Genomic DNA, 18,044 nt, shown 5'->3' on the forward strand with positions numbered 1-18,044 from the left:
AAAAAAAAAAAAAAAAAAAGAAAGAAAAAAAATATATAGTATAAGATTGCTCATAATCACAACATTGTTCACAACAGTCAATAGTCTGAACCTGGAAATTTCCAAATGTCTACTTGCAGTAGAATAAATGAATACACTATGATATGTTTTAAAAATGAATTATGTACAGTAGTGATGATTCTTTTTGTTTGTTTGTTTGTTTTTTGTTTTTTTGGTACTGGGGATTGAACTCGGGTCCTTGCACTTGCAAGGCAGGCCACCGAACCGCTGAGCTAAATCTCTGGCCCGAGTAATGATGATTCTTACAAAATAATGCTGAACAATGAAAGACATTCATAAAATTTCAATGTTTCACCATACAAAATTGAAAAACCAGGAAAACTAACTATGTGGATTAGAAATGCACACAAAAATGACAAAATTTGAGGAACAGTATGGAATGACCATCATGAAAGGATAAGGAATTGAGTGTTCTGGACTGACTTCTTGGGCACTGGCACTGTTTTCTATTTTGACCTTAGTAGTAGCTGTCTTATTTGTAGTTTTTTTTTCTTTTTTTTACATTTTACTTATATTTTATTCTATGTTTAATGTTTTAAAACTTATTATAATGTAGCTTTCCTATATATTGTACTTAATAATTTTTTTTAAAGGTTTAAAGTTACTGGTCAAGGGAAACATATGTTAAGGTTAGAGATAAGTGACTCTATAAACCTTGAAACCATTCATTTTGCTTTAGTTTTTAAAAGCCAAAAATATGGATTGTAAAAAGAACACAAACATGAACTGAGAGACTGAAAGCAGGAGTTAAAAAAGAAAAGACTGAAAAATAAGTAGTGCTAAAGTCACAGAAGAAAAGAAGACAAAGAATGAAATGGTCAACAATGGCATAGGTCAGAGGTTCCAAGGCCCTGGTCTGTGGCCTATTAGGGACTGGGCTACACAGCAGGAGGTGAGTAGTGGGTGAGCGGGCAATGCTTCACCTGTTTTCACAGCTGCTCCCATCACTAGCATTGGTGCCTGAGCCCTGCCTCCTGTCAGTCAGTGGTAGCATTATACTCTCAAAGGAGCAGAAAAGACTGGGGACCACTGACATAACTGATAGGCTCAAATGGGGTTAACACTGAAAAAACAGGAGAAAATCTAGTAATTAAGATTCCAGTAATCACTTTATGAACAGCCAACTACTTCTAACATACTCTTAAATTTCATTATCTCATACCTATTAAAATAGCTATTCTCAAAAAGATGAAAGACAAGTGTTGGAGAGAAGGAAATCCTTGTACACTGTTGGCGGGAATGTAAATTAGTACAGCTAAAATGGAAATTATTATAAAAGTGTCTCAAAAAATGAAAAATAGATTTGACATACGTTCTGTCAATTCCACTACGGGGTACATATCTTTTTAAAAAATCGGTATTTTGAAGAAATTTTTGTAGCATTATTCACAATATCCAAGATATGGAACCAACCTAAGTGGAATAATATTCAGCCCTAAAATGAAAGGATATTCAGACATACACCATAACATGAATGAACCTCAAGGACATTATGTATAAGTGAAATAAGCCTGTCACAAAAGCACAGAAACTATAAGATTCCACTTCCATGAGATAACGACAATATTAAAGTAATGACACAAAATGTAAAATCATTAGTGGCAGGGTCAAAAGAGGAGCTGAGTGGGGAACAGGAGAGAATGGGAAGTTAGTTTAATGGATACAGAGTTTCAGTTATGGAAAATGAAAGAGTTCTGGAGAAAGATGGTGGTGATGCTTATACAACAGTGTGAATGTACTTAATGCCACAGAATTGTATACATGAGAAGAGCAAGTTTTATGTTATGTTACATTTTACAATAAATAAAAAAAAAAGGATCTGGAAATTAAAACAGAACCATAGTAATAAGGATGAAAATAAGTCGCATGCACAGGGAAGGGAAAACTACAACACTGTATTTATATGTACTTTATTATTTTCACTTAGTACCTGGATTTCAAGCTCAGCAATGTGTTGCTGTAGTTCAGCCACAGCCGCTATGCTATCTGCTTCTCGGAGTCTCACAGCCATTACTTCTTCCTTGTTCTAGGTTGGCAAACAAAACAAAATAATAAACCAGGTATGTTTGGAATTGAAATTTTTCCAGATTTCGGACATATACTAAAATTAGAAAAGTAAAATAAGATGTTATTAGTCACAAGTTAGTATTATCCCACAGCATTTATAATGAAATACTGACATATAAATATTTACACCAAGTGGTATAAAAAGAAATTATAGATGGACACAGTCAAGCAAATCAGAGTTTACTTCCAGATGAATTTGTGTAAAACCTATAAATAAACTTTTGGGTTTTAAAGTCTTTTAGATTTTGAAAATGGAGATCATAAACTTACACTATATCTTTAATTAAAATATTTAAATTCAGTTGTAGCAAAAAAATAAAGTTAATACTATAGACAATATTCAGACATTTTACAAAAATGAAGACTAAAATGAGCTTTAATAAACAACAAATTGCAAGCTACAATTAAATAAAACTCTACAAAAATGAATCAAATTTATATAATTTAAGGCCTAGCTCCCTTTAAAAAGTTGGATTTGTTCCTGAACTGTTCCAACACAACAAGGTAAAACATACATATATACTCAGAAAGTATTAGGTGCTAGGATGATAATACATGGTATTAATTATTAAAATCTTCAAAGGTACTACAAACAACAGAATAAATCAAAATATGGGAAAATATGAGACAGCATCTGTACCATATTTTATAAAGGTATTAATCCTCTACCTGTTCTTAAAATTTTCTAATATTCTGAATTTGTATCCATTATTCAGATAAATTCAAAGGGAAAATCATTTTCATCAGCAAGTTCCACAGATATTTATTTCCAAAAACATTTTACTTTGCTAACAGATCTTAAATACTTAGGAGCAATATTAAATCCAGCAACACTGTTACCAAATATTTAAAGAAAACTTACATCAATAATGATAAAAGATTAAATTTAGTTATCTAGTAAAGGTAAGTCAGCATAGACAATTTAGCATAATAAAGTCAGATAGTAGTATGACAAATCAGATTAATATAACCTCAGTCACATCATTTTACTTCTAAATTAGTCTAGTCATATTCAAAATGGACTATGCTTATATTAGTACAAATTTTAGTACTGCCTACAGATTTCTGTCAGTGTAAATTGTAACAGCCATGCATATTTATTAGGATGTAATTTCACCTCGGGATTTTAGTGACACTGATAAACCACTCAAGCTTCACTCCTGGTTTTTAATGACATCAGAACAAGTTGATGGAATTACAGCTTTAGATGTGCCATTGAAATAAATTGTCAGTACTCTCACAGAATACAATGGCTGGAATATGTAGTTAAAGGGCATCACTCTTACTATCTAGGAGGTGGATGCCTACTTTTATTTTAGAATCTCATAATTTGTGTTTGGTAATCCATTCTAATGGTCAGACTATATCCATCTCTTTAGTTATTACACACACACACACACCTTCTCTTCTACTTTACCCTTCAACCCCTCTCTTTGATCACTGCTAGATGATAAGTGTCAAGAAAAACATGCCCCTGATTTCAAATTATCTAGGAGGTGGATGCCTACTTTTATTTTAGAATCTCATAATTTGTGTTTGGTAATCCATTCTAATGGTCAGACTATATCCATCTCTTTAGTTATTACACACACACACACACCTTCTCTTCTACTTTACCCTTCAACCCCTCTCTTTGATCACTGCTAGATGATAAGTGTCAAGAAAAACATGCCCCTGATTTCAAATACTTCTTCTTTTTTCTTTTCTTTTTCTTTTTCTTTTTTTCTTTTTTTTTTTTTTGAGGTACAGGGGATTGAATTTAGGACCTGGAGCTTGAGCTTGCAAGGCAGGAATGGTGCCACTGAGTTAAATCCATGGCCCGATTTCAAATACTTTTGATTTTTTGATGGTTTATAATCAAACGCTAGCACACACACACACAAATACATACACACTGATTAAAAGAATAACACAAAATATATCCATTTTTCCTAACACTAGTACATACACAACTCTTATACTTTCTACTACATCCTGAAAACATGTCAATATTTACTGCTCACTAATATCAATCAAGAGAGCCCTAACTAATTACCTGTACTTTGGTTACATTACTAAAAGCTTCGGTTTTTAAGTCAAAAGAAATATTGTAAAATGACACTAAAAAAAAAAAAAAAAAACCAAAAAAACCAATGCAGGAAATTAAGATAACCAAGAATATGTTCGAAAATGAGGCTTATGATATCCATCCACTAAACAAGGTAAGTTAATCTGGTCTGAAATTAACTACCAAAACAAGTTCAAGAAATGCGGGAAGACTGTTTTGTTTTGGAAGAAAATCTAATCATCATGAAGCAGATCTATAAAAAGCATTACTACAATGACAAAAACATAAGCCAGCTATTTGATATATATTTACCTTGCATTCAATCTCGGCTTGTTTGCGTTTTGCTTCACTTAATTGAGTAAGCAGTCCTTTGTTCTGGGCAGAAAGATAGTGCACTTTTTCCTGTAGATTGGTCACCTCTTGTTCAGATCTTCGAAGATGATTACTATTGATTTGGTTCTAATAATCAGAAATACAAATATGCACACTATTGATAAAAAGACTAAAAGATTTCTACCACAACATTACAAAAATGTTATTAGTTATATGTTGATCATATTCAACAACTGAACACTGAAGAAAAAAAAAGATAAAAGCTGCTTTAAAAACCTAATCCGCCAAAGAAATGCATATGGCCAATATTAGAAACTCATAAACCAATATATCATTTATACAAAAACATCGGGGCCAGGGATTTAGCATAGTGGTATCACGCTGCTTTGCAAGTGCAGAGTCCTGAGTTCAATACCCAGGAACCCCCCACAAAAAAAATCTGTAAATGGTAAGGATGTTTATATACAACTTGAAGATAATCATTTTGGAAGAAGGCAATGAATACAAAGCGAGTAGAGGAATGATGAATTTAATTCCTCTTTCCAGTTCTCAAAAAGAAAGAAAGAAACAAACTGATCTAAAGTTAGCACTACTATTTACAGGACTGTAAATTCCTTCATATCACAAAGTGTGTCATGTGTACTTTTACATTCCTCCAGTATCATAGTCTCCTTTATTGAAAGACAAACTGGTTTTGAATTTTGGCTTTGCTACTTAGTAGTTAAGCTACCAGTTAATGGCTCAGATCCTCTATTTCCTCATTTGACAAATGTCTATAGGTATTTCCTATTTCTCATTTGCTTATCTTCAGAACTAAATGAGATAAGATATGTAAGAAATAATAATAATAATAATAGCCAGAATTTTGAAAGAGGGTCACTAAATTGTTCATGCTTGTCTCAAATTGGTAATGCTCCTGCTTCAGTCTCCTGAGTAACTGGGACTACAAACATATACTATTCCATTTGGTTCTTCATCACATTTTCCTGCCTCTCAGGAGAAATGTCTTTGTAAACCCAACCTCTATGTTATCCTATTCTTTTTCACTTTTATTCTGACTACAAAATTTGTTCATTCCCTCCCTCCCCACCCCTCTCTGAGACAGGCTCATGCTATGTAGCCCAGGCTGGCCTCAAACTCAGGGCAATTCTCTTGCCTTATGAGTGCTGGGATTACAAGCATGTGTCACCACCACTGGCTGTCTACAAAATTAATTGAACTTCTTAGTACCTTATTCAAAATGTTTCACAACTTCTTTTTACTGTCTTATCTACTAAAATTAAAACAAATATACTTCAGTGGGATGCATCTTCAACATAGATATATATCCTACAGATAAGCCCTTCCCTGCAGTCCTGAATACAAGACCACAATTCAAGATTACAAAACACACATAATATCCAAGAATTGACAATTAAGACAGAAATAGTAGACAAAATTTATAGCAAGAATATATTAAGAGCTCTAGGTAATAATTCTAAGGATTTTATATAAAATAAGTCATGTTTAAAATTATTAAAGATATAACAAGAAGCAAAAGCATAAAGTCACCAAACATTTCAGCAAACTAAAAAAATTAAATAAAATTTCTATAAATTAATATAGTCATTGATATTTTGAACACTCAATGAAAGGGTTAAGGAGAGATTGAAGTAATTAAAGAAAGTACTGTTCCACCACCTGCCTTGCAAGCACAAGGACATGAGTTCAATCCCCAGTACCAAAAAAAAAAAAAAAAAAAAAAAAAAAAAAAGAGTATCCCCAAAGAGACCATGACACAGAAAATAGAGCCCAAATGGCCTATTAGGGTTGCAGCATAAAAATTTTTAAAAAGTTAAATGGTCTAAAAGATGATGTATTTGAGAATTTTTTACAAATATATTTAAAAATAAAAAATATGAATCCACAGGAAGCTCTTGCCTAACCAGAATAAACACAAATGAATCCTTATCAAGACACGTACAACAAAACTTAGAATGGTAAAGAAAAGAAAAGGAAAAACTAAAATGATTGCAAGACAGTAAGAGAAAGCTGCATCCAGTGATGCACATCTATAATCCCAACAACTTGGGAGGCTGAGGAAGGAGGATCCTGAGTTTGAGCCAACCTAGGCAGCTTAGTGAGATGCTGCATCAAGGAGAAAGGGAAAGTGTTTTCAACTCTGGACTGAAATCTGCAAGAAACTGTCAAATGAAAGAATAGCAAAATACTGACCCAGGTAGACAAATCCAAAGGAGCACTGATTCTATGAAGCAACAATAATGTCTTAACAATTTGGAGGCACAAGATGTACAATAAAAATGTTTATAATGGAAATAAATACAGTTATTAATGTTAGGATTTTCAATCTTTTAAGGTAATAATCACTAATAGGAAATAAAAGGAATTATAAAAGTCAAACAGAACAGATAAGAGTGGGGAAAAAAAAACAGTGGGAAAAAATCTAACTCCAACAGAAACCTGGCAAGGGAGAAAAGGTATTATAATCAGGATTTTTATTTGACTGGAAATTCAAAAAAAAAAAGAGTACTGCTCTCATTCTTTTGATTAAATAAGAGAAAATGAAAGGCAGCCAAACTTTTAAGTTCAACCAGAAGCCCCCTAAGAGAGATGGGATAGGAATTAATACCTCTCTCCATTTTACAGTATGAAGATTGATCCTTTGGACTGGGTCATATCCTCAGCCCTTTTTCTTTTTAATTTTAAGGCAGAATCTCACTAAGTTGTACAGGCTGGGCTTGAATTCATGACTCTCCTGCCTCAGCCTTCCACAATGGTAGAGTTATAGGCACATGCCACAATGAACACCCTAAGCACTTACTTAGTTAAGAAAATTCACCTAGAAGAAAGAATTAGGGGAGGCCAAGTACTGGGTGACTTAAGAGAATATGAAGCCCTATAAGACGGTGATATAAAAGAGTTTACAACTTCTGCATTTTTTCATCATATAGCCCTATAGCTACATGCAAAGATTGGTGAGAGTCCTAAGAGACATATTCACGACATAGACTTGAGGGAGGGGCACTTAATCTTGCCTTTTCCTCCAAGAAATGAATGCTTTAATCTTTGTGGGGCTGGGCAAATAAAACTGTTGCCCTTGAGACACTGGAGAAAAACCACTGCATTTGTGGAAAATGGCAGGACTATATTTGGGCCTTAGAACCACAACTGGAGGTGGGCAATAACACTAAAAGGCCAAATATCCCACATACAAAAACATGATGCAGCCCTAAGACTGAGGGTCCATTAGAATACTTAATAACACCCTTGGCTCCTCCAAATTCCTGTAACAAGTAACAGGAATACTGAGGGGGGCAGACCCACTTAAGCAGGTATTGTGCAGAGGAAAGACCTAAAGACACACAGAAAAGCCTACTGGCAAAACCAGCCCATGCTCTAAAAATAAGGTATTGCTAAATGAATTTGCACTTGAAGGTGCACTGTAGATAACCACAGACAACAAACCTCAAACTTAAGTCTACCTCTTGCCTATATTGACTCAAAATTTGCATATGAAAAGCCTGGCAAAGTGTACCCATTTCTAGGCATAAAAATATTTCTTAGACCACCATCCTCTACAAAATATCAGGCTTTTAGCAAAAATTTACAAGCACAGGAGAAGGCAGACAAACATCCCAAAACACTACCTAGAGACAAAGCAATCAATAGAAACAGCTTCGCATTGACCCAGATATTAAAATTATCTAACAGAGAATTTTAAATAAACATGATTAATATGTCAAAGACTCTATGGAAAGATGAAAAATATTGAAGACCAGAAAGGTAATATCAAAAGAAAAATGAGAACTGTGAGAATCAAACTGAAAAGCCAGAAATGAAAAATAGTAGCAGTTGTAAAGAATGCCTTTCAGTAGCTTATTGGATACTTCAACAAAGGGAACTAAAGAATCAGTGGACTTTCTATGTCATAGAAATACCTCAATTAATAGAAGCTGAAAACAGAGTCAGAAAAAAATAATGAGAGTATGTGTGAAGGAGAGAACAAAGCATCCAAGACATGTAGACAGCATGAGATCTGGAGATGTAGCTCAGCGGTAGAGCATTTGTGTCGCATATGTAAAGCCCTGGGTTATTCCCTAGCACAACAGAACAGAACAGAACAGAACAGGAGTTGTTAGACAACATGAAATAACCCAACATGTGGAACTCAGGAGTGTATGGGCAGAAGAAATACTTGAAGACATAATGACCAGGAATTTTTCTCAAAGAAACAAATATTAAAAGAATCTAGTGATAGAAACACTCTACAATTCTTTAATCAAAGGAAGAATACACCAGACTGAAACATGGACATATACAAAGTAATAAGGGGTGCTGAAACAGAATTAACTGAAGGGAAAATAAATTTCTTGTAAAAAAATTAATTTTTATAAAAGATAACTGAATAAAAGTAAAATCAGCACAGAGTAAAAAATGTATGACAACAATGGGGGGCAAAATTGAGAATAAACTTTTAAGGACTAAAATCTAAAATTTATTAGTTATAATTAAATATTTACTATTTGAAGGAAAGATCTGACTGAAGATATGTATTGTACAGAAAAGGGGGGACAGGAATTTAGCTCAGTGGTGTCACCGCCTGCCTTGTTAGTGCAAGGTCATGAGTTTGATCACCTGTACCCAAAGGAAAAAAAAAGATATGTATTGTAAAACCTACAAGCAGTGACCTTGAGCAACCTATAGCGATCCTTTTACAGACAAGTGCCCAAATTGCAGCCCAAAACCCACTTACTTATTGCAAAGAGCCAATACGGCCATTAAACCTGAATGCTGAGATTTTAGTTTAGACAAACTCATACATTAAATCTTAAAAAAAAACCAAAAACAAATAACACACATGCCGTGAGTTCACCATCTCTGAACCAGAGCAACCACTAAAAACTTTCTCAAAAGAAACAAAAAAAAAGTCAACTGTGAAGATAAAATGAAACCAAAATGAAAGCCCAATAAAGAGCAAGATACATATTAATCCAAGTGGAATAAAAGGAGTATGGACGGAGCATGACAGCTAAGAAACTGAGACAAGACATTTTCAGTTTTACTACAAATACAGTTCATATATAAAATTCACTTGTTTGAAGTGTATATATAGTTTGGTACTTTTTTTTAGAATGTCCAGAGTTTTAAAAAGATCATGCTTGATCAAATTTTTAAAAGTAGAAGGCCTGATCAAAAAATATGGTGTGTAAAAAAAAAAATTTCTTTTTCCCCACTCCTGGGTAGGAAGAATCAACGTGAAAATGGCCATATTACCAATACTGCTATATAGAGTCAATGCAATTCCGATTGAAATTCCAACAGTATATTTCACAGAACTAGAAAAAAAGAATCCAAAAATTCAGTTGGAACCATAAGAGACCTAGAATAGCGAAAGCCATCCTAGGCAACAGAGACATGGAAGGGGTATAATAATTCTCAACTTGAAACTATACTACAAAGCCACTGTGATAAAAATAGCATGGTACGGGTAAAGAAACAGACCTGAGGACCAGTGGAACACATCAGAAGAAGCAGAAACAACTCCTGACATACTTAGCTACCTCATCTTTGACAAAGGAGCTGACCATCCCCACTGGAGGAAAGACAGCCTCTTTAATAAATGGTGTTGGAAAAACTGGATTTCAACCTGCCAGAGATTAAAACTAGACCCTTATCATTCACCATGCACTAAACTAAAATCCAAGTGGATTAAAGATCTAAATATTAAAACAGAAACACTAAATTTGCTGGAAGATAAGTTAGGCACAACTCTTGAAGGCACTGGCATAGGAAAAGACTTTATGAACAAATCCTCAGTAGCATGGGAACTAGCAGAAAGAATCAACAACTGGGATCTCATCTTATTAAAAAAGCTTCTGCACTGTAAAAGAAAACACCAAAAGATCTAAGAGACAACCTACAATGTGGGAAAAAATTTTTACCAGCTGCTCCTCAGACAAAGGACTATTATCTAGAATATATAAAGAACAAAAAAAATCAGTTCTCCCAAATATAAAGACCTGATTCAAAAATGGGCATCTGAAATGAACAGACATTTCTCAGACGAATTAAAGGCATCAAATAAATATAGGAAAAAATGTTCCACATCGCTGGTCATTTGAGAGATGCAGATGAAAACACTGAGATTCCATCTCAGCCCAGAAAGAAATCAACCAATAACAAATGTTGGGGTGGGGTGTGGGGAGAAAGGAACCCTTCTCCATTGTTGGTGGGAGACAGACTGGTGCAACCACTGTGGAAATCACTATGGAGATACCTCAAAGAACTAGGATTAGAGGTTCCATTTGACCCAGCTATCCCTCTGCTGGGTATCTTTCCAGAAGAATTAAAAGAATCATACTACAGTGATATATGCGCACCCATGTTATAGCAGCAGTTTGTAATAGCTAAATCTTGGAAACAGCACAATTCCCCATCAACTGGAGACTGGATAAAGAAGATGTGGTTTTTCTATTAAAATGGAATACTACTCAGCCATAAAGAATGAGAAACTAGAGTCATTCATAGGAAAATAGCTGCATATCGAGGTCATACTCTTAAGTAAAATAAATAAGTCATACATGTGTAAATACCAAATAGTTACTCTGGTGTGAAAAACTAAAAGTGTAAATAAGATCCAAATGGTATAACTGACAATGTGAAATAGGAAAAAAAGAGCTAAAGGTGTAGGGGAAGTGGGAAGGGTAGGGGAAAGGAAATAAGGGAAAAGAAAAAAGTACATAGAAACAAAGTTTTTGTAAATAGGGAAGGGAGGAGGGGATGAAGGGAGGGCAGGGGTAAGGGGAAAAAATGAGAACCAAGACCTGTCATGTAAAGGCACAAGATCCCAATGATGAAAGTAACTGTACTGTATACCTAAAAAGTACCAATAAACTCAATGAGAAAAAAAAATTTTGGGGGGTACTGGGGATCAAACTCAGGACCTTGTATCTGCAAGGCAGGCAGCAGACCCACTGAGCTAAATCCCTGGCCCTGGTGTGTAAAAATTTAATGGAGGAATTAAGAATTACATGTATAAAAGACAAATCTCAGTCTGTATGTTATATACATAAGGGCTTGATGGGCCAGGGATTTAGCTCAGTGGTTCCACCACCTGCCTTGCAAGCGCAAGGACTTGAGTTTGATGCCGGGTACCAAAACAAAACAAAACAAAAAAACCATAAGGGCTTGATATATTTTTTAGAGGTATACATGCCACCATCATTACACTACTTTTCCCCCCCTTATTTTTCAATGAGAAAAACTGATTTGTCATTAGTCCAAGTGCTGGCATTTAGGAATTAGTGCCAATCTCCATTTCAATAAACTCTAGCCAAAAACAACACTTACTAATCTGACATGGCTCAAAATACAAATTCCATAGAAAGTCTTTTCCCAGAGACCACCTAATTGGAATTAATTTTGTTTCCTTTTATTGATAGCAGTTTCTTTCCAATTTTCCACTTACCAGATTTCTGAATGATAATAAACACTGTCTCTGCCTGCCTGATATCTCAAATTCAAGTCTTTTAGTGACTTGGATAATGGTTTTACGTTTCACATGTATGTTCAATTTGATTCACTCATGACTACTTACTATAAGACACTGCCTTAAAAGATGCATGTGTGCCAGGGATTTAGCTCAGTGGTTCTGTTGCCTGCCCTGCAAGCTCAAGGTCCCAAGTTTGATCCCCAGCACCAAAAAAAGAGTTGCATTTGTTTTTATTATCTGTACTATAAATTGATTATAGAAAGAAATTTCCCATTATAAAACCTAGAATTTACTCTTCAAAGTTTACAGTTCCTCCTCAGCATCATTTTTAATTACACAAAAATATAAGAAAATAACTTTGAACAATGTAAAACAAATATATTTTATTCTAAAGAAATATACTCATGCTATCATGTTTGAGATGGGATGATTACTCCGCATATAGGAGTACAGAATAAGACATGAGTTAACTATGCCTCCTATTGACTGATGAATATTTTGAAAACATTCAAAGAGTACAAGCCCTCTGTATCCATGGGTTCCACTTCCATGGATTCAACCAATGATTAGAAATATTTTTTTAAAATTATATCTGTCCCGAACACATAGATACCCTTTTTCTCACCATAATTTCCTAAACAAGTATAACAACAACTATTCACATGGTCTGCATTGTGTTAGGTGGTGTATGAATTCCAGAGATTATGGGGGAATATACAAAAGTTAATACTACATTATTTTCTATAAGGAATTCGGGCATCTGAGATTTGGGGATCTGTGGGGATCCAGCAGTTTCCAAGGGACAGCTATATGTAGAAAATGACCCATGCAAATGCACCATATTAAAAAAATGCTTTTACAACACAAAATGGGTTTTGTGAAAAGGTTTTTGAAAATCTTAAATATATTTAAGATAGGATTTATTACAGAAAGGGAGAGCTTAAGAAGTGGGTCACCACATTACACAACTTGAAGCATCATTCACTTTATATTCCACATCTGTGGTTCTCAAACAGGGTCAATTCTGCCCCATATAAGACATGTGTAAAGGTAAGGAGATAGTTTTGGTCATCATGACCTGGGATGGAAGAGATATTACATCTCTTCTGACAGGTACAGGTTAGGAATGTTGTTAAATATCTGACAGTGCAAGGTCAGCTCCATAAAATGCAGAGCTTTCTAGCCCATAATGTTAAATATTGAGGTTGCAAAATTTTGTTCTACATAAATGCTCCCTCTCAAGTTGTGCAACAAGTCAGCTTTATGAGTTTTATCTGATAAAGAAATGGATTTGCTTAATATAATTATTTGTGTAAACTTTGATGAATGGGGCAAAGCAGAAATTAAAACTCTGAAATCAAAGAAAACAACTTTTAGCACTCTTCATTTGGGCTAGAAAACTGTAGGCTACAGAGTTTCATATCTTCATCTTCTACCTTTATTCCAGGAATGATATAAGCTATGCATTAAACTCTGATCTGCTAATGATACTTTTAAACCTACTGGGCTTTCTCATCATACCTGTGTTTCCATTTCCATCATCCTTTGTTTTATTTCTCTAATTTCTGCCTGTGTTTCAGCTTCTCTAAGTCGAATGGTCATCAGTTCATCTTGTAACTCATTCACAGCATTTTTCTTAGGAGGGTCTTTCCATCTCCCAGTTGTACGAGATAAGTGGCGCTAAAGCGTAAAAAATATTTCCACAAACACTGTCAGTATGCAGATAAGAGCCTTACAGAGCGTGTTATTTCAGAGTTGTACTATATTAAGCATTTCCCCAGAAAATCCCCAGTAAATTTTAAAAGTTTTCTTAAAGTTTAAAAATTTTAAAAGTGATGGCAATATCAAAGCCTATTTCAGTCTTTTTCAGATGTTTTCTCCGTCCTTCCCACCCACTCAAACCAAGATCACTATTTTGAAACTATGTCATTTATTAGAACTCTCTTCTGTCCTTTTTTTTTTTTCCTCGTGGTTATAGCAGATATCCCTGCCCAGAACTGGTGGGCTATAAGTGGCTAATGCGTCTTGCTTTCTTTAAGTTGGCTACACTGCTTTATACTGGGAGTCAGACTAAAGCCTTATGTGACTCAAGTGCGCATGTCAGGTAGCAGAGTTGGGCTAGCATTGCTCCTTTGCTAATGGCTATCACCAAGGCCAAAGTCTTGGTCTGTGAAGTGGCAGGGCTCAGCTGAGTTACGTTCAGCTGAAGTCAGCATGACCCCAATTAAAATCCTTTCCCCTGAATTCTCACTGACTTTGTAGGCTGCTTGTTAATTGCGCCTAGTCCCAATACCGGTTTCTTCTATCCTAGCAAGATAAGCAGTGCTGACTCCCTGACAGCCCTACCTGGTGGCATCATGCCAGGGGTGGCAGTAATTCACTAGATGACTTCAAAGCTCCCAGGCTCCCTATTCCTTCTCATGATTGTACTCAATAAATACTGGGTGTGCTTGGGGGCTTTTTTTGTTGCCATCAGGTCCTAAGACTCAGCCTCATCATTCACTCTAAGTCTCATTTCCTGTCTATTCTTTAATTTGCCTTGAACTGTGGTGGCTCACAGGCCAGAACCCACAGCAAAAGTCCTAATAACGTCCCCTTCCCCATTCCTACAGGTGGTGGTAACTGGAAATCGAACCCAGGGCCTTCATACTGAACTACATTCTCAGTCCTTTTTTTTCTTTTTGAAAAAGGGTCGCACTGGTGACTATGTCACCCATACTGAACTCAAACTTGTGATCCTCCAGCTTCAGCCTCCCAGAGTGCTGGGATTATAGATGTGTACCACCACACCTGGCTTCTTGTCTATCTTACAGATCATTGCATATTATTCCTTGTCAACAGTTTCCTTCATACATGGATAAACTTGGGGGCATATAATTAGCTAAATGTCATTTATGTAGAAAAAAACATTTTCAAAAGAAGTTATAAATTTATATTGGCATCATCCTTCTGATATTTTACATTGAACAACAATGCATTAATATTATCTTAAGAAAAATGTACACTATATAAAAGGAATATTTTCTTCTGGCTCTTTAGAATGGTTTATATAAGGCATAATGATGCAACAATAAAAATATGACCTACTTTGTAATTTTCATTTCAGTGTAAGACTAAAAAATAGAAAAATAGCTTCAATGTAATTTCAACTCATAAATGTGCTCCAATTTTGACAGTAAGAAAGGTTTCTCTCACTTTAAACTCATCTACTGTTGATCATCAATTACTTCAAACTAATACCAACTGGTGTTTTACTTTCTTTTTAAAAATACATAATAATATACCTGCCAATGTTCTTCCAAATCCTTAACTTGCTGTCTAAGTTCTTTCAAACCCATTATGGCTTCTGCTTCTCTCAGTTTCACAGCAATGAGTTCCTCCTGAAGTCTTGCAACATTATTCTCATCAGGAAAAGAGTTGTTCCTCTAAAATGAGAGAAAATTTAATTTGAGATTTTTAAATAAATGAAGCATGAGCTCTTTTGTATCATATATAATTGTATTTAATTTTATACAGCTTTATGCAAATACAATTCAAACCATAAAAATGACTCTTTGAATATTCAAGTCAGTGTTTTCATTCACAAAGTTGTTCAACCATCATGATAATATAATTTCATAATACCTTTTTCACTCAAAAAAGAAACCCTATGACAATTAGTGATAATTCTTCATTCCTCATTTTCCCAATATACTAGCCCCTGGCAACCATAAATCTATTTTCTAGGTCTAGGGATTTGCCTATTCTGGACATTTCACATGAATGCAATCATATAATATGAGGCTTTTGGTAACTACCTTACTACAATATTTCAAGGCGCATTAATAAATAAGCCTATATGGATATACTACACTATATTGATATACTTCATTGTATTCATCCATTCATTAGTTAATGAAAAATCTGGGTATTTTTGCAGTTTTGTAACTATTATGAATATTGCTGCTAAGAATATTTGTATACAAGTTTTTGTGCAGATGTACATTTTCAGTCCTCTTAAGTACATGTTTAGGAACAGAGCTGCTGGCTTAGGTCTGGGAATTTAGGTCAGTGGCACTGCACTTGCCTTGCCAGCAAAATGTCCTGAGTTCGATACCTGGTACCAGGAGGGGGGAAAAAAAAGAACTGCTGGCACAGGTGGTAATCATTTTAAATTTAATTCAGGAAATGATAAGACTTTTCCAAAGTAGCTGCACTGTTTTACATTCCCACCAAGACTATATGAGTGTAACTTTATTTTTTTTTTTGAAGACATAAAGTCTACCTCTACTTTGCCAACAGTAATAGAAGTTAAGGATCACCTCTTTAAAATGCTTTTCTACGTGGCAATGAACTTATTAACTCTCATTAGAACTCCAAATGAAGTATGAATATCATTTAATTTTTTTTTGGTACTGGGGATCGAACTCAGGTCCTCACGGTTGCAAGACAGGAGGTGAAACCACTGAGCTAAATTACATTTTAAAGATTGAATGAAAAGAACTCTCCAAGTCTATTTGGACTAGGTAATCTAAATATATATTTCACAAGTACAACAATTAGATCAATTTTTTTTCCTACTGTTAAGACCCATGTGGGTAGTGCATTATTAAACTGCTCTGGAGAGTTACAAAGAGATTTAAATTAGGCCCCAGGAAAAGTACCTAGGTAAATTAAGGTATTATGGTATTGAGATTTCAAGGCCTGATTCTACAGTTTTCTATCTCTAAAACAAACGTGAATATTAGCACCCAAGAATTATGCAATAAACTTATTATCATAAATTAATATATCTTCTTATGATGGACTTAAATATTTTAATTGAAAATAATAAAATTATTGTTTATGCATTAAGAAGATTGCTAGAAGGCAGATACCAGTGAAAAGTTGATGTGGAAAGAGAGGTATAGCTGTAGGCATGTCCAGCCAGGGCCTTGACATGACCTCAGCCACTTGGGCCAACAGGCCCCAGACAAAGACCCTCCTGGAAAAGAGATGCACAGGTGCCCAAGCAATAGCCACAGACCCAGCCCAATACCAGTGGTAAATGCCCGCAGACACTAGACAGAAGCCCACACAGAAACCAGTGCCTGGAAATGCACCGCCCCCAGCCAAAGGCCCTCCCAGACTACAGCTAAAAAGGAGGTCAGGCCCTAGCCAGAGGCACACCTAGGCACCAACCCAAATGCACACAGACCCCAGCCAGAACCCCACCCGGACAACAGGACAGTGCAGGGACCCAGAAGGCCACCACTCTGAACACAGGAATTGGTACAGTGGGGAGCAGCAGAGAAAAAGCCACTTGGTCACTTCCTGAGAATTAAAGACCACTGGGTGAGCAAAAAGTTGCCTCAATAAAGGCGCAGCAGGCTGCATCTGTTGAAATGAGAAGGCACGTAAACAAGTCTCAAAAACAAACTCTCAGATCACCTAAGGCAACCCCAAAGAGCAATGAGATGGAACAATCTCATACTCAACCACCTGGACTACCTGAACTGGCAACGAAAGAGGATCTGGAAAACATGATATCAGAAACAAGTTCTCAGATAACAACAGAGACTGTGTTCATAGTGCAAGACATAATTAATAAACAGAAATAAATTCTCAGATAACAACAGAGACTATGTCCACAGTGCAAGACATAATTAATAAATCTAGAGCAGACACAGAAAAAAAAAATAGAGGACGGGGGGGATGGGGGACATGACAGAATCACAACACAGGAAACAAATGGAATCCATAAAACAGATAAAAACAGATTTCAAGGAGATTAAAAACTCCACTGAAAGTTTATGCAGTAGAATGAGCCAATGTGAAGACAGAATTTCAGATACAGAAGATAGGATTGCAATTAGTGACCAGGAAAAGAAAATTTCTTAAAAATAGTAAGGGACCACAAGAAATCAATCCAGCAGCTGCTAGATGATGCAAAGAAGAATAACATAAGACTGATGGGAGTCAATGAACAAACAGGAGAGAAGGCAGACAACACAGAAAAACTGTTCACAGAAATAATGGCAGAAAACTTCCCAAGCAGGGGGAAAGAATTTTCCCATACAGTTAAGT

At 35.3% G+C, this 18,044-nt stretch overlaps 1 protein-coding gene across 7 annotated transcripts in view; it reads right to left on the reverse strand.

Annotated features, from left to right (window-relative positions):
* The window catches only part of Evi5 (ecotropic viral integration site 5), a 216,369-nt gene that overhangs the window by 71,311 nt on the left and 127,014 nt on the right, over positions 1 to 18,044 (reverse strand). For all 7 annotated transcript variants that reach the window (XM_010644910.2, XM_010644913.3, XM_010644909.3 and 4 more), the window contains 4 exons: positions 15,284 to 15,424; positions 13,521 to 13,679; positions 4,487 to 4,633; positions 1,991 to 2,086 (listed from right to left, as the gene is read on the reverse strand). In XM_010644910.2, the coding sequence (XP_010643212.1) occupies positions 1,991 to 2,086; positions 4,487 to 4,633; positions 13,521 to 13,679; positions 15,284 to 15,424 (543 nt within the window). The remainder of the gene's footprint in view (positions 1 to 1,990; positions 2,087 to 4,486; positions 4,634 to 13,520; positions 13,680 to 15,283; positions 15,425 to 18,044) is intronic.

Source organism: Fukomys damarensis, unplaced genomic scaffold (assembly GCF_012274545.1).
Source record: "Fukomys damarensis isolate Sample0158 unplaced genomic scaffold, DMR_v1.0_HiC HiC_scaffold_33, whole genome shotgun sequence".
Classification (NCBI taxonomy): Eukaryota; Metazoa; Chordata; class Mammalia; order Rodentia; family Bathyergidae; genus Fukomys; species Fukomys damarensis.